Source organism: Salvelinus alpinus, chromosome 13 (genome assembly GCF_045679555.1).
Source record: "Salvelinus alpinus chromosome 13, SLU_Salpinus.1, whole genome shotgun sequence".
NCBI classification, from domain to species: domain Eukaryota; kingdom Metazoa; phylum Chordata; class Actinopteri; order Salmoniformes; family Salmonidae; genus Salvelinus; species Salvelinus alpinus.
This window is the reverse complement of record NC_092098.1, coordinates 6,324,086-6,347,069: the sequence shown is the minus strand read 5'-3', so window position 1 is coordinate 6,347,069 and position 22,984 is coordinate 6,324,086. Positions and strand designations below refer to the sequence as shown.

Sequence of the window (22,984 nt, the reverse complement as noted above, 5' to 3'; positions counted from 1 at the left end):
AAACAGAGTGGACTACGCTATGTAAACTTTACCCTTTGCAACTTTTTCAAAAAATGCCGTTGTTTAGAAGGAGTGCAAGGGCGAATATAGTTATTGCACAAGCGCACTTCACAGAGTAGGCGATAATATGCAAATAATGCTAGAACGCGCCAATAGGACCTCGCTATCTCGTGCTTCGCTCTGACCACCACCTTGCTTCTTCTCTTTACCTTCTTGCTTGTTATGATTAATTTATTCCCATTGGAAATGACAGGCTCTGGTATATCTTGGGTTGGTTAAAACAATGTTTGATATGCCTTCTTTCTCAGGCTGACGCCCGTAAATACGTACCCCAACTGCGTCATTTCCGTTTGTAAGATTTGTTGGGGGTATTCCTTCTCGGATGTCCTGTAAATTACTGGATTGAGCCTGTAAAATAAACTGACCTAAACAAGAACAACGTGGAGAGAAAACAACTTAGAAATACGCATTTATACGTTTTACAGGTTTGGTCGTTTTAATTCAACGAGCAAATAGCTTGCTACTGCTCTGCTGCGTACATACTAGAAGACTAGTGCACCCTGACTCAAACACGCCTCCGCAGAAAACAGTCGAAACTCAGGTAACGTTAGCTACACTGCAGAGAAAAAAGGGCAACGCTACGTTAGCTGAGATCGCCTTGTTGTAACGTTGCAGGGTTGACAGGGTTCATCGGTGTCTACATATCCCCCCTAAGACCAGCCCATGGTGGGGAGTATTAATGGAAGTTAGCTACTATAGCTAGTTTAGCTAGCTAACGTAAAAGGTTACAGTAACAGTTAACTTGGACTTTTCTAATGTTTGTTTCTTCAATATTGGCTCAAGAGTAGCTAAATCGCCAAGTCGTTGTCAAGAAGGTCAATTTGTACGTTACGTTTTAGTTTCGGTTGCGGGTGGGAAAGTGACAGGTGTTGTTGTCAGTCCTTGTCCAAACATAGTTGAAGCTGGGCTTGTCAGCTAACGCTAGCTAGCTGCTATGATGAGATAGTTCATAGCTAGTGTCGTGTGTGCTGGTTACCAAAAACAGGAATAGCCTATCTAACGTTACAGATAGAAGTGTCAAGACAACATTTAGACAGTTTATGCCGTGCCGTTTCAATTGCCTATTTAAATTTAGTAAGCTACAGATCAACCATCCGTTGATTGCCAACAAAACTGAGTAACGTTAGTTATTGATTGGAGCCATTCCGCTACAGTTAGCTAGCTAACGTTAACCGTTTAGCTGTAGCACGTTAACGTTAGTTACGTCAAGTTTCAGTCTGATTTTTTAAAAGCATGTCTTGACTCTCAGCGTCTCAAGTCAGCCTGAAACTTGATGTAGCCTAGCTAACTAATTTGCCATCTTTATTAGCGTCGAACAGTGTTTTAGCTATAGGTTAAACAGCTGATTTGACAGCGTCTGCTAGCCTAGCTAGCTGACCAATTCGACCTCGAATGCTCTCTGTAGACCCATTGCAACACTTTCTCCCTCCCAGCCATGCTCGTGTGCTTACTGGTACCCTCTGGCACATTTCTTTGATCTATCTGTTCTTGCAGCACCAATACAGTCTTGCCCCAGCGTCAAATATAAGCAATGCTTCATAAAAGTTGTAGCTTGTCATTTATCCAGAAAGGTTAGGTGTCAGTAATATTTTTGTCTGGAAAATCATATTGGATGCAAAATGCTGTTCATCTCTGCTCATCTCTTCATAGTTTGTGTAAGCTAGCCTATGTCTTGCAAACTCATGTAGGCTAGTTGTCATTAATATGCCTCTCATGTTGTGGTTTGTTTGTCTAGGTGCTGGGTTATTGTAAACACTGACACCCTCCTGACAGTCCAAGTCACTCAGGCCCCCCTCCCTTAACCCCACCCGTTCCCCTCCCCTACCCCCTTCCACGACCATCCCACCCTTGACTATGAATGAGGTCAGCATAGTCCGAGAAGGCTGGCTCCACAAGAGAGGTGAGGGCTTGCAATTTCTTATTATTCACAGCTAATATAATCACTTTCATAACACAATTTCTGACAAAGCCAGGCAGAGACGCAACCAATCCACATTGTATGTAGTTGCCACTGAATGTACATCTAGGCTATATGAGAGTACTCAAGCCCACTTGTCTCTCTGTGCAGGTGAGTACATTAAAACTTGGAGGCCGCGCTACTTCATCCTAAAGAGTGACGGCTCCTTCATCGGGTACAAAGAGAAGCCTGAGCTGTCCGTCCAGAGCTTGTCCCCGCTCAACAACTTCTCAGTGGGAGGTGAGGGTCCTTCAAAGGGGAAACTTTATTGTTGATGTCCCGTGCTCTTGCCTCCGGCAGTGTTTGTTATTTTTCTGGGTGTTTAGAGCCACCTCTGCACATAGCATTTAAATGAAATGTTTGTGTTTTGAAGGCTAGATGTTGCTTTGGGGGTCTTCACACACTTCACAAATTAAATGAGGTAAAAACACGGGATTGCGGCATTAAAACATTCGTAATGCCGTAATCCCCCCTTTTGTCCCAGAATGCCAGCTGATGAAGACAGAGCGGCCCAAGCCTAACACATTCGTTATCCGCTGCCTGCAGTGGACAACAGTCATCGAGAGGACCTTCCATGTGGAAAGCAATGCAGAGAGGTAAGGAGGGGATAGGGGCAACTACGAGGTGTAAGAATGGGCCTATGGAAGGGGTAGATAAGAGAGTGGGGAGGATGGATAACAGTCTACATAGAGGTGGAGGGAGGGATGGATATGTTTCTGTGTAAGTCATCTGCAAAAGTGGTTAGAAGGAATTCTACAAGCTCACTATGGTGTAGTAATTGCACATCATTTGGCTGTGTGTGTCAGAGAGGAGTGGATGCGTGCCATCCAGGCGGTGGCCAATAGGTTGAAGGTGCGAGAGGAGGAAGAGCCCATGGACCTGTTTGGCTCTCCCAGCGACAACAGCAGCATGGAGGAGATGGAGGTGGCCATGTCCAAGACCCGCTCCAAAGTGGTGAGTGTGTTTCTATGACATGATAGACAACATGTTCACTCAGATTATTCTTCCAATATGGTTGGGTGCTAAATCCTGGTTTGTTCCTACCAGTGGCGGTTGGTGACATTTTTAAGATGAGGGAGGATGATAAAAAAAAATTATGAGCATGGCCTTATTTCTATTACAGCATATTGGATGACTGTCATTCATATTCCATTCACCCAGCTCAATGTAACATCGATAGGTTTAGGCTACTACATGATACTAGAATTTTCCATATACATATCATGAGGTTGCTACAACCTAGCTTATGAATGAAAGTTTCAACCTGTGCACCTACGTTGTAGAGAAAATATGTCATCAAGGTGAGACAGTAACACATTCAATACCGCCTTGCACACTCTTGCCTGCATCTAGCTGATCTAGGGTGTAATCATTAGTCCAACAGTTGCAGACGAGAGTTTCTATTGGACAAATGTAGGTATGTTTATCTCTGTTGTTCCATTTACTTCCGTTTACGAAACGTTTTTTAATAGAATCTGTGGAATGAATTCACCCCTGATCATACACAAACAGTTCACTTTCATAGCAGCTACATACAAACCGCAGGATCATTTTAGTTGTAGAATTCCGTCTTGCATCTACGCACTCTCCTCCTCTCACCTTTTCTGAGCCAAACCTTCATATCATAACTGCTACACACAGCCTACATCGTTTTCATCATATTAAATTGTATTTGTCACATGCGCCGAAGGCAACAGGTGTAGATCTTACAGTGAAATGCTTACATACAAGCCCTTAACCAACAATGCTTTAAGAAGTTAAGAAAATAAGTGTTAAGTAAAAAATAGATAAGTAGAAAATAAAAGTAACAACTTAAACAGCAGCAGTAAAATAAAAAACAAGGCTATATAAAGGGGGTACCGGTACAGAGTCAATGCGGGGCAGCGGTTAGTCGGGATAATTGAGGTAATATGTACATGTAGGTAGCGATTAAGTGACTATGCATAGATTATAAGCAGAGAGCAGCAGCGAAGAGGGGTCTGGGTAGCCCTTTGAGTAGCTGTTCAGGAGTCTTATGGCTTGGGGGTAGAAGCTGTTTAGAATCCTTTTGGACCTAGACTTGGCGCTCTGGTACCGCTTGCTGTGCGGTAGCAGAGAGAACAGTCTATGACTAGGGTGGCTAGAGTGTTTGACAATTTTTAGGGCCTTCCTCTGACACCGCCTGGTATAGAGGTCCTGGATGGCAGCAAGCTTGGCCCCAGTGATGTACTGGGCCGTACGCACTACCCTCTGTAGTGCTTGCGGTCGGAGACGGAGCAGTTGCCGTACCATGCAGTGAAGCAACCAGTCAGGATGAGTATCTAAGGACACATGGTGTATCTTTTGTCTCCTGAGGGGGAATAGGCTTTGTCGTGCCCTCTTCACGACTGTCTTGGTGTGTTTGGACCATGATAGTTTGTTGGTGTTGTGGACACGAAGGAACTTGAAGCGCTCAACCTGTTCCACTACAGCCCGTCGATGAGAATGGGGGCATGCTCCGTCCTCCTATTCCTGTAGTCCACAATCATCTCCTTAGTCTTGATCACATTGAGGGAGAGGTTGTTGTCCTGGCACCACACGGCCAGGTCTCAGACCTCCCTATATGCTGTCTCATCGTTGTCAGTGATCAGGCCTACCACTGTTGTCATCGGCAAACTTGATGATGGTGCTGGAGTCGTGCCTGACCATGCCGTTATGAGTGAACGGGGACTGAGCACGCACCCCGGAGGGGCCCCCGTGTTGAGGATCAGCGTGACGGATGTGTTGTTAACTACCCTTACCACCTGGGGGCAGGCCGTCAGGACATCCAGGATCCATTTGCATAGGGAGGTGTTTAGTCCCAGGGTCCTTAGCTTATTGATGAGCTTTGAGGGCGCTATGGTGTTGATCGCTTAGCTGTAGTCAATGCATTCTCACATACAGTTGAAGTTTACATACACCTTAGCCAAATACATTTAAACTCAGTTTTTCACAATTCCTGACATTTAATCCCAGTAAAAATTACCTGTTTTAGGTCAGTTAGGATCACCACTTTATTTTAAGAATGTGAAATGTCAGAATAATAGTAGAGAATTATTTATTTCAGCTTTTATTTCTTTCATCACATTCCCAGTGGGTCAGAAGTTTACATACACTCAATTCGTATTTGTTAGCATTGCCTTTAAATTGTTTAACTTGGGTCAAACGTTTCGGGTAGCCTTCCACAAGCTTCCCACAATAAGTTGGGTGAATTTTGGTCCATTCCTCCTGACAGAGCTGGTCAAGTTTGTAGGCCTCCTTGCTCACACGGTTTTTCAGTTATGCCCACAAATGTTCTATGGTATTGAGGTCAGGGCTTTGTGATGGCCACTCCGATACCTTGACTTTGATGTCCTTAAGCCATTTTGCCTCAACTTTGGAAGTATGCTTAGGGTCATAACCCATTTGCAACCAAGCTTTAACTTCCTGACTGATGTCTTGAGATGTTGCTTAAATATATCCACATAATTATCCTCCCTCATGATGCCATCTATTTTGTGAAGTGCACCAGTCCCTCTTGCAGCAAAGCACCCCCACAACATGATGCTGCCACCCCCGTGCTTCATGGTTGGGATGGTGCTTCGCTCCACAGGTGGCGAATCGCATCTCTGCATGTCTGGCAGACATATCAGTGTGGATGACGGATCACCACCTCAAGCTGAACCTCGGCAAGACGGAGCTGCTCTTCCTCCCGGGGAAGGACTGCCCGTTCAATGATCTCGCCATCACGGTTGACAACTCCATTGTGTCCTCCTCCCAGAGTGCTAAGAACCTTGGCGTGATCCTGGACAACACCCTGTCGTTCTCGACTAACATCAAGGCGGTGACCCGTTCCTGTAGGTTCATGCTCTACAACATTCGCAGAGTATGACCCTGCCTCACACAGGAAGCGGCGCAGGTCCTAATCCAGGCACTTGTCATCTCCCGTCTGGATTACTGCAACTCGCTGTTGGCTGGGCTCCCTGCCTGTGCCATTAAACCCCTACAACTCATCCAGAACGCCGCAGCCCGTCTGGTGTTCAACCTTCCCAAGTTCTCTCACGTCACCCCGCTCCTCCGCTCTCTCCACTGGCTTCCAGTTGAAGCTCGCATCCGCTACAAGACCATGGTGCTTGCCTACGGAGCTGAGGGGAACGGCACCTCCGTACCTTCAGGCTCTGATCAGGCCCTACACCCAAACAAGGGCACTGCGTTCATCCACCTCTGGCCTGCTCGCCTCCCTACCTCTGAGGAAGTACAGTTCCCGCTCAGCCCAGTCAAAACTGTTCGCTGCTCTGGCACCCCAATGGTGGAACAAACTCCCTTACGACGCCAGGTTAGCGGAGTCAATCACCACCTTCCGGAGACACCTGAAACCCCACCTCTTTAAGGAATACCTAGGATAGGATAAAGTAATCCTTCTAACCCCCCCCCCCCCCCCCCTTAAAAGAGTTAGATGCACTATTGTAAAGTGGTTGTTCCACTGGATATCATAAGGTGTATGCACCAATTTGTAAGTCGCTCTGGATAAGAGCGTCTGCTAAATGACTTAAATGTAAATGTGTTCTTCGGCCTCCCCCTTTTTCCTCCAAACATAACGATGGTCGTTATGGCCAAACAGTTGTATTTTTATTTAATCAGACCAGAGGACATTTCTCCAAAATAGTACGATCGTTGTCCCCAAAGTCTGGATTTTTTATGACGGTTTTGGAGCAGTGGCTTCTTCCTTGCTGAGCAGCCTTTCAGGTTATGTCGATATAGGACTTGTTTTATTGTGGATATAGATACTTTTGTACCGTTTCCTCCAGCATCTTTACAAGGTCCTTTGCTGCTGTTCTGGGATTGATTTGCACTTTTCGCACCAAAGTACGCTCATCTCTAGGAGACAGAACGCGTCTCCTTCCTGAGCGGTGTGACGGCTTCGTGGTCCCATGGTGTTTATACTTGAGTACTATTGTTTGTACAGATGAACATGGTACCTTCAGGCGTTTTGAAATTGCTCCCAAGGATGATCCAGACTTGTGGAGGTCTACAATTCTTTTTCTGAGGTCTTGGCTGATTTCTTTAGATTTTCCCACGATGTCAAGCAAAGAGGCACTGAGTTTGAAGGTAGGCCTTGAAATACATCCACAGGTACACCTCCAATTGACTCAAATTATGTCAATTAGCCTCTCAGAAGCTTCTAACCCCATGACATAATTTTCTGGAATTTTCCAAGCTGTTTAAAAGCACAGTCAACTTAGTGTATGTAAACTTCTGACCCACTGGAATTGTGATAGTGAAATAATCTTGTCTGTAAACAATTGTTGGAAAAATTACTTGTTTCATGCACAAAGTAGATGTTCTAACCGACCTTCCAAAACTATAGTTTGTTAACAAGGAATTTGTGGAGTGGTTGAAAAATGAGTTTTTTTAATGACTCCAACTGTATGTAAACTTCCGATCAATTGTATGTGTTCCTTTTGTCCAGTTTGGAAAGGGCAGTGTTGAGTGCAATAGAGATTACATCATCTGTGGATCTGTTGGGGCGGTGTGCAAACTTGAGAGGGTCTAGGGTTTTTGGGATGATGGTGTTGTGAGCCATGACCAGCCTTTCAAAGCACTTCATGGCTACAGACGTGAGTGCATCAGGTCAGTAGTCATTTAGTCAGGTTACCTTAGTGTTTTTGGGCACAGGGACTTTGGTGGTCTGCTTGAAACATGTTGGTATTACAGACTCAATCAGGGACTGGTTGAAAATGTCAGTGAAGACGTGCTCGGAGTACACGTCCTGGTACTCCGTCTGGCCCTGCGGCCTTGTGAATGTTGACCTGTTTCACATCAGCTACGGAGAGCGTGATCACACAGTCGTCCGGAACGTGCATGTTTGTGTTACTTGCTTCGAAGAGAGCATAGAAGTAATTTAGCTTGTCTGGTCGGTTTGTGTCACTGGGCAGCTCGCGGCTGTGCTTCCCTTTTGTAGTCTGTAATAGTTCGCAAGCCCTGCCTCATCCAACGAGCATCGAAGCCGGTGTAGTACAATTCAATCTTAGTCCGATATTGATGCTTTGCGTTTTTGATGGCTCGTTGGAGGGTAAAGCGTGATTTCTTATAAGCTTCCGAGTTAGTCCTGCTCCTTGAAAGCAGCTCTACCCTTTAGCTCAGTGTGGATGTTGCCTGTAATCCATGGCTTCTGGTTGGGGTATGTACGTACGGTCACTGTGGGGACGACGTCATTGATGCACATATTGATGAAGCCAGTGACTGATGCGGTTTGCTCCTCAATGCCATCGGAAGAATCTCAGAACATTTTCCAGTCTGTGCTAGCAAAACAGTCCTGTAGCTTAGCATCTGCTACATCTGACCACTTTCTTATTGACTGAGTTACTGGTGCTTCCTGCTTTAGTTTTTGCTTATGAACCGGAATCAGGAGGATAGAATTATGGTCAGATTTGCCAAGTGGAGGCTGAGGAAGAGCTTTGTACACGTCTCTCTGTGTGTGGAGTAAAGGTGGTCTAGAGTTTTTTTCCTTTCTGATTACACATTTAACATGCTGGTAGAGATTAGGTAGAATGGAAGTTTCCCTGCATTAAAGTCCCCGCCCACTAGGAGCGCCGCCTCTGGATAAGCATTTTCCTGTTTGCTTATGGCCGTATACAGCTCATTGAGTGCGGTCTTAGTGCCAGCATCTGTTTGTGGTGGTATATAGACAGGTACGAAAAATATAGGTGTAAACTCTCTTGGTAAATTGTGTGGTCTACGGCTTATCATGAGATACTCTACCTCAGGCGAGCAAAACCTTGAGACTTCCTTAGATTTCGTGCACCAGCTTTTGTTTCCAAATATACATAGGCCGCCGCAGAAGACGCTGTACTATCCTGCCGAGAAAGCTTAACCTGCCATCTGTATGTGAATCATGTTGTCGTTCAGCCACGACTCTGTGAAACACAAGATGTTATAGTTTTTAATGTCCCGTTGGTAGGATATACATGCTCGTAGTTAGTCTATTTTATTATCGATTGATTGTACGTTGGCTAATAGGACCGACGGTAAAGGTAGATTACCCTCTCTGCGACGGATCTTTACAAGGCACCCGGACCGTCGTCCACGATATGTCTTTTCCTCCTTCGAATGACGGAGGTGAGGGCCCTGTCGGGCGTCCGAAGTAAATCCTTCCCGTCTGACTCGTTGAAGAATTCCTCCAGTACGAGGTGAGTAATCGCTGCCCTGATATCAAGAAGCTCTTTTCGGTCATAAGACACGGTGGCAGAAACATTATGTTCAAAATAAGTTAAAAATAACGCAAAAGAACATACACGATAGCACAATTGGTTACGAGATCGTAAAACAGCAGCCATCTCCTTCGGTGCCGTTTATTATCCATTTTATATTAGCTTACGTCATAGTTAGTTAACATAGCTACTAGAACTAACGCGTTAGTAAACCTGCAACAGTCATGCAGTATAGTCATCAAGCAGTTTAGCAGTTACATCGGCAGGCCCCGGTGGCAATAAATTAATAAAACCAAAAGCTTATCTTGACTTGGAAGAGTTCCAGTGTTGGATAGCCAGCTAGCTAACATAGCATGCCTCTGTTTGATCCTGGTGTTTGAGTAGGCTAAAATAGTTAGCTGCATTCGCTAGCTAAGTCAAAACATCTCTCCTTTGTGTCAACTACATTTTATGAACTGCAGTGCTAGCTAGCAGTAACTTCTGCTTTTAGTACTAAATCCATTCTCTGATCTTTTGATTGGGTGGACATGTCAGTTCATGCTGCAAGAGCTCTTATAGACTTCTAAACTTGAAATATGAAATATCCTTGTTCATGGTATGGAGGGAGAGAGGGGAATGCAGAACGTTTACGTTCCGTCTGAACATGTTATTGTTAGACATCAGGTGTCCTATGGAAAGGAGAAGGCCCACAGTCTGGTTTCTACCCCAGAAGTTAATGGTTACCTGTAGGAGGAATGTATATGTTGGAGTCAATTAAGTTTGGATATGGCTTGGAATGTTACTGAGTAAGTGAAAGGCCATCACATGGTGGCGGTCACGGATAAGGGTGGAGAGCTGTGGATTAGTGAGGAATGGGTGCCGAGGTCAGGTCACATTAAGGGAGAAGGAACCGTTTATTACCCACATCACTTATTTTCCTGCCTAGCAATAAAGGTGTAATGTTTAGCGAAGAGGAGGAGACTTTACCTAAAGTGTGGTATATATACACTTGTGCTGGTGGGAACATGTCTTTGTCTGTTCAGCTGTCTGACCCATTGGGTGAATAAACTTGGTTTGAACTTTTTATAGTTGTCTGTTAGTTTTTACTCTGTTTATTTAGAACCTAACAGCCTCCTATGTATTAGGATTGAAGAAACTGTACCCTGAGGAGGATGGGAACTAGCTGTCCTCCGGCTACACCATGGTTCTACCCTACAGAGTGCTGTTGAGGCTACTGTAGACCTTCATTGTAAAACAATAATTAATTATTTGGTTACCTGTGACTATATTTAGTATAGTTTGTGTTCATATGCTAGCTGGGGACCCCCCCCCCCCCCCGAATTATAATTTTTAAATAAATGATTGGGTGGATGAATCAACCTGTTCTGAATATTGGGTGGGGACATGCCCCCCCCCCCATCCCCCGTGGCAATTTCGTCTATGGTGTGAGAATGATCTGTTGTAAAGTATCATAGTTCATCATCAATGTGTTTTGGCTGGGTTACATAAGATAAGATGGTTGAATTTTCAACCCTGTATCTGTGTTGTCAGACGATGAGTGACTTTGACTACCTGAAGCTGCTGGGGAAGGGTACATTTGGCAAGGTTATCCTGGTGAAGGAGAAAGCCACCGGGATGCACTATGCCATGAAGATCCTGCGCAAGGAGGTCATCATCGCTAAGGTAAAGAAATAGGCCTAACCTATACCACTTTACAGTGGTGAAGACTACTGGCCATCAATTTATTGGGGAATGACGATCCTTTGGTATTAGGCCTAATCTATTTAGTCCGATTGTCCTGTATAAGGCATTTTTAGGTGGTGAGTGGTATATTTCATCAATAAGGCCCGAGGGGGTGTGGTATATGGCAAATATACCACAGCTAAGGGCTGTTCTTATGCGCAACGCCACGCGGAGTGCCTGGATACAGCCCTTAATTGGCCATATACCACAACCCCCCTAGGTGCCTTATTGCTATTATAAACTGGTTACCAATGTAATTAAAGCAGTAAAAATAAATGTTTTGGCATACCCATGGTATACGGTGTGATGTACCACGGCTTTCAGCCAGTGAGCGTTCAGGGCTCGACCCACCCAGTTTATAATTAGTTATAAGCGAATGGTCTAAGTACTGTGTTTTGGTGTTTATTGTTGCTGTGAAAGGCTGGCCCTCTGATCTGATTTGTCTAAATGTGTGTCCAGGATGAGGTTGCGCACACGGTTACAGAGAGCAGAGTGTTACAGAACACCCGGCATCCCTTCCTCACAGTGAGTGTTCTGTGTTACTGTCAACTCATTACGTGTGCTGGTCCAAAACAGAACACCCACACATGCTGTTTATTTATAGGAGGGCTTGCGGGATGGGAAATTGATCAATTGTCTCATTCCACTCTTCCAGACACTGAAATACGCTTTCCAGACTCATGACCGATTATGTTTTGTGATGGAATACGCCAACGGAGGAGAGGTGGGTGTCCCAATGTCACACACACACAAACACATGAATGTGTCATTACAGTTTTATCAATTGCTTGAACACTGATTGTAACTGGTATCCGTATGGCCAAAATAACGTTTTTTTACGTAAGTTTGTAATTTCACATTGTTTTCATGCTAAATGCTAAACACTTTTTTTGCAAAACACTTGACACAAATCTCCATTACAAGAGAGAAAAAACAAAATGTGCACCCCAGGACCAGGATTAAGAAACACTGATCTGGTGGAATTACCATTTGATGACGAATGATACCATTGATGGATTCAGATAGTTTGGTGACATGTGTTCTAAGGGTGTTGGTTTGTTTTGTAAAATAAATATTCTCATTGACAACTTAGATGTAAAGCTATGGAGGATGGTAGCTGACTATAGCCACTCCTATCTGTCATGGTAGCTGACTCTATAGCCACTCCTATCTGTCATGGTAGCTGACTCTATAGCCACTCCTATCTGTCATATCTTTAACCTGAGCATAGAGGAAAGTAATATGAGCTTAAAGGAAAGTGCTTGTTCTCAGGCCTAGAGGGAAGCAGAAGTCATTCCGCTACCCAGGAATGGTAAAGCGGCCTTTACTAGTTATAATAGCAGACCTATCAGCTTGCTGACAGCTCTTAGCAAACATTTAGAAAAATGTTGTTTGACCAAATACAATGCTATTTCGCTGTAAACAAATGAACAAGACTATCAGCAAGCTTAGAGAAGGGCACACATGTACTGCACTGAAACAAATGACTGATGATTGGTTGAAAGAAATTGATAAGGAGATTGTGGGAGCTGTACTGTTATATTTCAGTGCAGTCTTTGATATTATTTCAACCTCTAACATATTGTGGATTCAGAGCTATCTATCTAATAGAACTGAGGGTTTTCTTTTAATGGAATCTTCTATAATGTCAAACATGTTATCCTCTCTGGTACCAGTGGGACGGTAGCGTCCCACCTCGACAACAGCCAGTGAAATTGCAGGGCGCCAAATTCAAAACAATAGAAATCCCATAATTAAAATTCCTCAAACATACAAGAATTATCCACCATTTTAAAGATAAACTTCTTGTAAATCCAATCACAGTGTCCGATTTCAAAAACGCTTTACTGCGAAAGCACACCATGCGATTATGTTAGGTCAGCACCTAGTCACAGAAAACCATACAGCCATTTTTCCAGCCAAAGAGAGCAGTCACAAAAAGCAGAAATAGAGATAAAATTAATCACTAACCTTTGATGATCTTCATCAGATGGCACTCATAGGACTTCATGTTACACAATACATGTATGTTTTGTTTGATAAAGTTCATATTTATATCCAAAAATCTCAGTTTACATTGGCGAGTTATGGTCAGAAATGCATTCTCAAATAAACATCCGGTGAAAGTGCAGAGAGCCACATCATAAACATTGATAAATGATACAAGTGTTAAACATCCAAATAAAGAAACTTCTCCTTAATGCAACCGCTGTGTCAGATTTAAAAAAGGCTTTATGGAGAAAGCACACTTTGCGATTATGTTAGGTCTGCACCTAGCCACAGAAACCCACAGCCATTTTCCAGCCAAGGAGAGTGTCACAAAAGTCAGAAATAGCATTAAAATTAATCACTTACCTTTGATCTTCATCTGGTGGCATTCCCAGGTCTCCATGTTAGACAGTAAATGTTCGTTTTGTTCGATAATGTCCCTCTATGACCAAATACCTCCTTTTTGTTCGCGTGTTTTGTCCAGTAATCCGAATGCTTAAGGCGTGTGCACTAATTTCAGACTAAATGTTTTAAAAAGTACAATAAAAGTTAGTAGAAACATGCCAAACGATGTTTAAAATCAATCCTCCAGTTGTTTTTGTCATAAATAATCAATAATATTTCAACCGGACAAAAACTTTGTCCATAGGAAAGGAGAAACAAGAAAGGCACGTTCCCGATCAGGCGCATGGCTGATGAATAGAAATTTCCACTGGCCACTGATTGAAAGTGCTGTATCTCCCTCATTTTTCAGAGTAAAAGCCTGAAACAATGCCTAAAGACTGGCCACATGTAAAGGAAGATACAGAGCTCGTGAACTGGGTCCTAAGTCTTTGTATGGTGGATAGGCTTTCAATGGAAAAACAGCCTTTCAAAATAATAGTACTTCCTGGTTGGATTTGTCTTGGGTTTTTGCCCGCCATATCAGTTCTGTTATACTCACAGACATTATTTTAACAGTTTTGGAAACTTTAGAGTGTTTTCTATGCATATCCTATCTTCTGGGCCTGAGTAGCAGGCAGTTTAATTTGGGCACGCTTTTCATCCAAAATTCCGAATGCTGCCCCCTAGTGAAGTTAACTTCTTATGGCTGCAATCCTGTTAACGGGATGATATGACAACAGCCAGTGAAAGTGCAGGGCGCCAAATTCAAAACAACAGAAATCTCATAATTAAAATTCCTCAGACATACATGTGTCTTATACCATTTTAAAGGTAATCTTGTTGTTAATACCACCAAAGTGTCCGATTTTCAAATATGCTTTTCAGCGAAAGCACCACAAACGATTGTTAGGTCACCACCAAGCCACAGAATAAGCACAGCCATTTTTCCAGCCAAAGATAGCAGTCACAAAAAGCACAAATAGAGATAAAATGAATCACTAACCTTTGATGATCTTCATCAGATGACACTCATAGGACTTCATGTTACACAATACATGTATGTTTTGTTTGATAAAGTTCATATTTTTAATTTAAAAAATCTGAGTTTACATTGGTGTGTTACGTTCACTAGTTCCAAAAACATCCAGTGATTTTGCATAGCCACATCTATTCAACAGAAATACTCATAATAAATGTAGATCATAATACAAGTTATACACATGGAATTATAGATATACCTCTCCTTAATGCAACCGCTGTGTCAGATTTCAAAACAACTTTACGGAAAAAGCAAACCATGCAATAATCTGAGACGGCGCTCAGAACTATAGTCAAATTAGCCGCCATGTTGGAGTCAACAGAAACCAGAAATTACATGATTAATATTCCCTTACCTTTGATGATCTTCATCAGAATGCACTCCCAGGAATCCCAGGTCCACAATAAATGCTTGATTTGTTCGATAATGACCGTTATTTATGTCCAATTAGCTACTTTGGTTAGCGCGTTTGGTAAACAATTCCAAAGTCACGAAGCGCGTTCACTAAAACGTGACGAAATGTCCAAAAGTTCCGTAACAGTCAGTAGAAACATGTCAAACGATGTATTGAATCAATCTTTAGAATGTTGTTAACATACATCTTGAATAACGTTCCAACCGGAGAATTAGATTGACTTCAGATGAGCGATGGAGCGGAGCTCACTCATGTGAACGTGCATGGTAAAGAATGGTCACCTCATGGCAGTGGTGACTAATTCTTCTCTCATTCGGCCCCCCTTCACAGTAGAGTCATCAGACAAAGTTCTACAGACTGTTGACATCTAGTGGAAGCCGTAGGAAGTGCAAACCCATTCATATCTCGCAGTAATTTCAATGGGATCTTGGTTGAAAATCCACCAGCCTCAGAATTTCCACTTCCTGTTTGGATTTTTTCTCAGGTTTTTGCCTGCCATATGCGTTCTGTTATACTCACAGACAGAATTCAAACAGTTTTACAAACTTCAGAGTGTTTTCTATCCAATACTAATAATAATATGCATATATTAGCAACTATGACTGAGGAGCAGGCCGTTTACTCTGGGCACCTCTGTGCACCTTTCATCTAAGCTACTCAATACTGCCCCTGCAGCCATAAGAAGTTAAGTCTGGTGTATCGCAGGGAAGCTCTCTAGGCCCTCTACTCTTTTCTATTTTTACCAATGACCTGCCACTGGAATTAAACAAAGAATGTGTGTCAATGTATGCTGATGATTCAACCACATATGCGTCAGCAACCACAGCTAGTGTGAAAGGTATTTGAAGTTTTGATGGTGTTAGTGCATTTAGCAAGAGAAATGTTTTGTTTTGGCAAACACTTGCAGTTTAGTGGCTGTTGCAAAAATAGTGTTCAAGCGATCAAGGACTTTTAAAAAATATTAAAGCATCTCAAATTAATAATTTCCCCTTTTCACACTCTCTTGCTGTCTTTTTCCCTCCAGCTCTTCTTCCACCTGTCTCGGGATCGCGTGTTCACGGAAGACCGGGCCCGTTTCTATGGCGCTGAGATTGTATCTGCGTTGGAATACCTCCACTCTCGTGATGTGGTATACAGGGACCTGAAGGTAAGCACTATCTGTGTTGATTTTGCTCTTCGCTCCCTTCATACGTCAAAGGATTTTGTTTCTTCAAATTGTAATAATAATCATGCCTTATCATGTAAATTCTCAAGACGTTTACAAAAGTACCATTGACCATTCTCACAATTGTTGGTGTGACATGTGAAGCACAACTTTTTAAAATCAATTGACACCCGGAAATGGGATGACCTGGATGGCTGATTCCGTTTGCTAGCTAGCCATCAAGATCATCATATAAGTAGGTGTTCTGTCAGGATGCAGACTGATTAACTTATTCAACTGTAACCTTTGATGCTAGTGAAACCACCAGGCACTCTGTTCTAATGTCTCATCCATCCTGGTGTCTTTTCTCAGCTGGAGAATCTAATGCTGGACAATGACGGACATGTTAAAATCACCGACTTTGGGCTATGTAAGGAAGGTATCACGGACGGCGCCACCATGAAGACCTTCTGTGGCACCCCAGAGTACCTTGCACCGGAGGTGAGGGCACGGTGCTGGGCATGAGTAGTGATCAGGGACACATTATTCCATTTGTTAGTCTTATGTCTGTGGAACTTGTTCAGTTTCTCAGTTGTTGAATCTTATGTTCATACAAATATTTACACATGTTAAGTTTGCTGAAAATAAACGCAGTTGACAGTGAGAGAATGTTTCTTTTTTTGCTGAGTTTACAGCCTACAGGAGAATGCTCATTGCTAAAATAACACACCTGCCTGATAATATGAACCCTGTAGTCTATAGCCTTTTTAGAACCAGCCCTAAACTTATTTATTGCCAACATGGGCTCATTTCTGGAAAGGAATATTAGCAAGTGTGTGGTGTGCAGACTTCAAAATTGGTATTAAATTGTATTCCAAGTGGCATTAAAAAGGTCTTAAAGTTTTAAATTCAACTTCATGGAACCTGCAGATATCCTGCTTAAGATTGGTTCTCTTATCTACTGATTCTCCATTGTGTTTAAAAAAAAACTTAGTCTTAACGCAGTGAGTATTTAGATAGGAGGTATCCTACTGTATGCTAATGTCATCAATCAATTGCCTATGTAATATTTATTTTGAAGGCCCCCATAAAGTGACTAAGACCGTTTTTTCCCCCCTACCTCCCTGCACGTCAAGGTGCTGGAGGACAATGACTACGGTCGCGCTGTGGATTGGTGGGGCTTGGGCGTGGTCATGTACGAGATGATGTGCGGTCGGCTGCCCTTCTACAACCAGGACCATGAGCGGCTGTTTGAGCTCATCCTCATGGAGGAGATCCGCTTCCCCCGGAACCTGGCCCCCGAGGCCAAGGCGCTGCTCGCAGGCCTGCTCAAAAAGGACCCCAAGCAGAGGTACGTCGTGGTGGGGTTGGGATATGGGTCTGTCTGACTGGCCTGCTCAGGGAGGACACCATTTGTGTTAGGCTGGGTGTCTGCTCAAGAAAGGTGTGTGTGCGCTCATGATTGCAGGCCGGCCCACACAGCCCCTAATGTAGTAGAAAATACTGGTGAGAATCAAGCTGGGTTCTCTGATATTCTGTTGTTTATTGACAGGTTAGGGGGAGGACCCGAGGATGCCAAAGATGTGATGTCCCACAAGTTCTTCACCTCCATCAACTGGCAGGATGTGGTAGATAGGAAGGTGAGTGAATGTAGGCTGATAGATTAGTGGTACTGAATCAGTCAAATGGTGGCATTCCAGGTCACTTTGTTTGCAGTTGCACTTGTTTGACATCAACTGCTGAATGACTGATTCCCAAATGATCTTGCATCATCAATAAGTAAACTAATTAGCCTTGTCTGAGCTAGAACGCCCCATAGGGCAGGAGACTATCACTTGTTTCTGTAGCGTGAGGCAGCTTGATGACAGGGTGCTAGTATTTCGCAGGGCCTAAAGCGAATCCTTTTCCTTAATGCTGAGTGCTAAGCAGAGAGGATCCCGAATCCTTTTCCTTGATGATTGGAATATGTTCAGAGACTCTGGCGATACCATCAACAAGCTAACCACCTCCGTCGCCGGCTTCATAAGGAAATGCATCTGCGAAAGTTGTCCCCACAGTGAAGGTTCGCTGCTTCGCCAATCAAAGGCCCTGGATTAACACAGAGGTTGGAGCTAAACGAAAGGACAGGGCTACTGCACACAGGGCCATCGCAGACAACCCTGAGGCTACGGCTGAGGACAGGAATAAGTACAAGAAGTCCTGCTACGACCTCCGCAGTCATCAAACGAGCAACAGGACCATATAGGAATAAAGTGGAACTATAATACACAGGCTCCGACCCCGTCGCATGTGGAAGGGGCTACAGTCCGTTACGGATTACAAAGGAAGACCCAGCCGTGATCTGCCCAACGATGCCTCTACCAGATGAACTCAACCCATTTTATGCACGCTTCGACAATAACAACACCATACCGTACGTGAGGGCCACCACTGGGTGATCTCTCTCTCCGAGGCCGATGTAAGGTCTTTAATCAGGTCAACACTCGCGGGGCTTGACGGTATTCCAGGGCATGTTCTCAGAGCATGCGCAGATCAGATTGCAGGCATATTCTCTTTGACTGAGTCTGTAATCCACACGTTTGAAGATGACCATCATTCCTGTTCCCAAGAACTCCAAGGCTTCATGCCACAATGACTATCACCCTGTAGCACTCACATCTTTAATCATGAAGTGCTTTGAAAGGCTGGTTATGGCACACATCAACTCCATCATACCAGACACCCTAGACCCACTCTAATTTGCATACTGCCCAATCAGATCCATAAACGACGCAATCTCAATTCCATGCCACACTGCCCTCACCCACCTATACTGAACAAAAATATGAACGCAACATGTAAAGTGTTGGTTCCATGTTAAATGAGCTGTAATAAAATATCTCTAAAATGTTGCACCATTTTCCTTTTTACATTCGCTGTTAGTGAGCATTTCTCCTTTGCCAAGATAATCCATCCACCTGACAGGTGTGGCATATCAATAAGCTGATTAAACAATGTGGTCATTACACAGGTGCACCTTGTGCTGGGGACAATAAAAGGCCACTCTAAAATGGGCAGCTTTGTCACACAACACAATGCCACAGATGTCTTGTGAATGTGACATTAAAACTTGAAACTAGTGCCAAGCAGAGAGGCATGAGGTCCCATTTTCAGAGTCTGGTATGACTCAACCTATCAATCTCCAGGCGGACACTTTAACCATAAGGCCACAGAGCTGGTTGCATCATAGATCGTTATTATTTGTAGATGGCAGTCAATCAGAATTTACCCACAATGCATCACACATCTGATGCTCTCGAACTCGGCCAATATCAATATGTTTTACAAGACTTCTGAGATGGCATAGGAAAGGTTGGTACTGTGATGTCCACTTCTGGATGATTTAGCCAATCTCTGCTCTCTCCCTCCTCAGCTGACTCCGCCCTTCAAGCCTCAGGTGACGTCGGAGACCGACACCCGCTACTTTGACGATGAGTTCACGGCACAGACCATCACAGTCACACCTCCAGACAAATGTGAGTTTGTGTGTGCGTGTTTATGCGTGCATGTGAGTTTGCAAGTGTTTTTATTAGTGTGTAGCTAGGTTTTCATTCAATTGGCGACAGATGTTCACAAGAATATTCTAGAATGTACATAAAAACAAAAGGAGCATCAAGCTCATCACTCTGCACTTTCACCACCCTGTGAAGTTCAGAACTTATTTCATCTGTAGCCTAAAAAACGGCATGCTTTCCTGAGTCGTACTGGGTGGACCACACACACCATATCATTGTGTGACTCCCAAGTTTGTTTTGATGTGGATATTTGAGCATAAAGGCATTTCCACTGCCATTTCTTGCATAATTCATTTTACTGACACAAAAAAATCCTGGAAATTGCCAGGGACATCACGATACTTAGGTGCCGATATGTATTGTGATTCTCATGATTCTATACGCATTGCGATTCGATGTTCCAAACATATTGCTTGAATAAAAAGACATGAGCAGGCTCAAGCACGAAAACAAGTTGGTTTTTTTTGTTGGTTTTTTCAGTCAGGTAAATAAGTGCTGAAAACAAAATGTCTTCCTATTTAAAAAGATCGAGAACAAGCTATGAATGAAAAATACTTTTTGGTACATCCAACTAGCGATATTGTCTTTATGATATATCGTCAAAAATAGTATCCCGATATGTAACAGTATAGATATTTTTCCCCCCCTATCAATATTGTCTAGCGTATTTAGTTTGACATTTGGAAAGTTGACTGACAAATTTGCTGTTTCCATCATGTCTGTCGTGACATTTTTTTAAATCCGACATATACTTTACTCGCATTAAAAGGTTGGATGGAAACCTGATTTGTGCCACTATATGCCACCAGCAGGGACGTGGTTACGGCGCTGACACTGACTGTTTTCTCTGTTTTCCAGATGACAATCTGGACTGTGAGGACCCCAACCAGCCAGCACACTTCCCCCAGTTCTCTTACTCCGCCAGCATACGAGAGTGACAGTCTCCACCATACACACACACACTGGAGAGACACATACCGCATCAGCTCACACACTCGCGTCCACACTTATAAAAAAAGACTGCAGTCTTGAGACACCACAGGCTGATGGATCTCTGGTTACAGCAGGGATCTGAGTGCCTAGGCTCGCAGCCATCTTGTCTTCTCAAACTTCGCCTACACTATGGTCATGCACAAATGCAGCCTGTGAACCGCACAGGACCTCACGTCGTCAGCAGCAGTAGCACATCAGCCATGCACAGGGAGGACCTAGGACCTATAGGTGGCGCTATAGGACACTACTGCTCCTCAGATTTGAGGCACTGATCTCTCATTTCTTTCTTTTTCTCTCGCTCTCGCTCTTTCTCTGAAACTCCCTCTTTCTATCTCCCCTTGTCCCTCTCACACTAACCCAGTAACTCACACGGCTGGGTGGAAGAAACTCAAAACAAGTGGTTCTTGTTTTCAAAAATGAGAAAAATATTACACCCCCCCCCCTCTCTCTCTCTGATTGTTACAGTTGATAAGGAGTCATATTTCTGTGATTTATTCAAGTGCTCTTTTTCTGGAACTAGCTGTTACCAATAGTGTTGAAGTGGTTCTACTGGGCAAGGAGGGGGGCGGGGTGGTAACAATTAAGATGTTTCTCCCTCAATGTGTTTGACTGTGTGCTTGGGAGAAAAGAGATACAAAACTGAATGTCTGCGTTTCGTGTGTGTGTGTCAGAGTGCGGTCGTGTCGGTGTGTTTGAGCTAGCTGATTGACGTAAACTTGCCTGACGCGTATCAGTAGATTAATTTGCCACGTCACACTACACGGATGTTTCCGACACAGTGCTCAAGAACCTACTCTGGAATATGAGAAGATGCAGGACAGAGTACTACCATTTAACTGTAATCCCAATGAAATGAACTAGTATTACGTTCTTGTTTCTGACTGATTGTTGTGAATAGAACAATAAGTGCTACAGAGAAAAGGAATGGGATTTAGGGAATCACTGTACATGTACATTTGTAAAACCCTGTTTTTAATTAAGGACTGGTCTCAACACCTCTGCTCTGAGACACACCAGCCATATGATTTACAAGGGTCGACTAGCACTTGGGCTGTGTTTACACAGGCAGCCCAATTGATATCTTATGACCAATCACAGATCTTTTTCAGAGCTGATCTAATTGGTCAAAAGACCAATTAGTGAAAAGATCAGAATTGTTCTACCTGTGTGAACTCAGCCTTATATCCTTAGGCAGACCTCCTTCTACTCAAATTATAAGATTTGTATGTTTTATTGTTATCTTGTTTCGCGCAGGTATTTTTTTCTTTCAATTGTCATAAACATCTGCTGTACTATCAGAAATGGCCACACAGGTGTTGATGAGTGGATCAGTGACGGGTTGCCGTTCTGGTCACAACACCAGGTGTGTGTTGAATGTAATCACGCCTGCTCCTCGTTGCCTGGTGTCTCACTGCTGACTGTTGCTGGTCGTGACAAGGAGATCCAGGTTGTTCTCAAAAATGTTCTGTTAGTCATGTGAGCCTTGTGTCCATTGTGAAATCATTTCTGAGAGGAACTTTTCTCTGTATTCCACCTTGCTGTTTTCCTGACCCCTTTGAAGACATTACTACTCATTTAAGAAAACCATTCATAAATGTCTAAATGAAAGTAAGTCTGTTTCCCCTGACTTATTTCAATTAAAGGATCCCATTGTATGTATTTTTTAGTTTTATACTGTGTGTGTGTGACACACCTGTATGCATGTCACACCTGTCTGTTCAGGCTTGCATGTGTATTGTATAACCCCCCCACACACACACATGTAACATACTCACTTGGCGGGAACTGTAACAAGGCTCGCATAGCGAGGATCGCTTCATGGCACAGACTACTCAGCCCCTCACACGTCCAGACCGTGCATTCCCCACGGTCGCCAACCCACTTCTGACACTAGCGTAGCGAAAGACGGGGCAGGGAAGCGACCAGCACCAATTGAGCAGTGTTTAGAGGTTAAGTGTTTTGCTCTAGGGCACAACAGCAGGAGATGGCAACTAAGTTACTGATACACTCCCGACCAGATTATTACCTGTTGGTTTCAACCAGCAAACCCCCAGTTATCCTCTCTAACCTCTAGGCCTGCGTTTCCCAAACTCTGTCCTGGGTGGGGCTTGAATATTCAAATTAACAAATAGGCAGAGAGTAGCCTACATTGTCTAATTCTCTGCATGGTGTTAATAATTAATTTTATTTTCTAAGGTGGTTTCTTGAATCATACAACAAAATACAATGCAATTGACAGTCACCTATTTGGTCCATAGAGTTAGATCAAGTAAAACATAAATTAATGTCAAGCCCTTCATAATGGCAAAACATGTTTAAAAGTCATGTAATGTAGGCCTGCATTGAACACCACATATAGGCTACTGTAGGCTATATCAGTGACCGACCAACTCAAATTGGTATTATGTAGCAAGATTTGTGTTTTTTTAACTTTGGATAAAAGTAGAGACTCAGAGCAAGAAAATGGTATATCGTACACTACAGTTGAGGAACAATTGTAAAGTAATTTTGCTTTGACAGTTGATAAACTTGTAAACTCA

The 22,984-nt window shown here is 43.4% G+C and overlaps 1 protein-coding gene across 3 annotated transcripts; it reads left to right on the top strand.

The window, feature by feature from the left end:
• Positions 1-349: 349 nt before the first annotated feature.
• Positions 350-22,103, top strand: LOC139536877 (RAC-beta serine/threonine-protein kinase-like). 3 transcript variants are annotated; one of them, XM_071337575.1, is made up of 14 exons: positions 350-601; positions 1,796-1,960; positions 2,129-2,257; positions 2,502-2,613; positions 2,824-2,971; positions 10,735-10,866; positions 11,386-11,451; positions 11,582-11,650; positions 15,778-15,900; positions 16,270-16,398; positions 17,034-17,248; positions 17,450-17,537; positions 19,310-19,412; positions 20,310-21,904. In XM_071337575.1, the coding sequence occupies exons 2-14, from the start codon at positions 1,915-1,917 to the stop codon at positions 20,387-20,389; spliced, it is 1,440 nt and encodes a 479-aa protein (XP_071193676.1). In that variant the 5' UTR covers positions 350-601; positions 1,796-1,914; the 3' UTR covers positions 20,390-21,904. The 3 variants fall into 3 exon arrangements, with proteins under 3 accessions (XP_071193676.1, XP_071193678.1, XP_071193677.1); XM_071337576.1 differs by lacking the exon at positions 350-601 and adding an exon at positions 1,599-1,715 and having other exon boundaries at positions 20,310-21,576; XM_071337577.1 differs by lacking the exons at positions 10,735-10,866; positions 11,386-11,451; positions 11,582-11,650 and having other exon boundaries at positions 20,310-22,103.
• Positions 22,104-22,984: the final 881 nt, after the last annotated feature.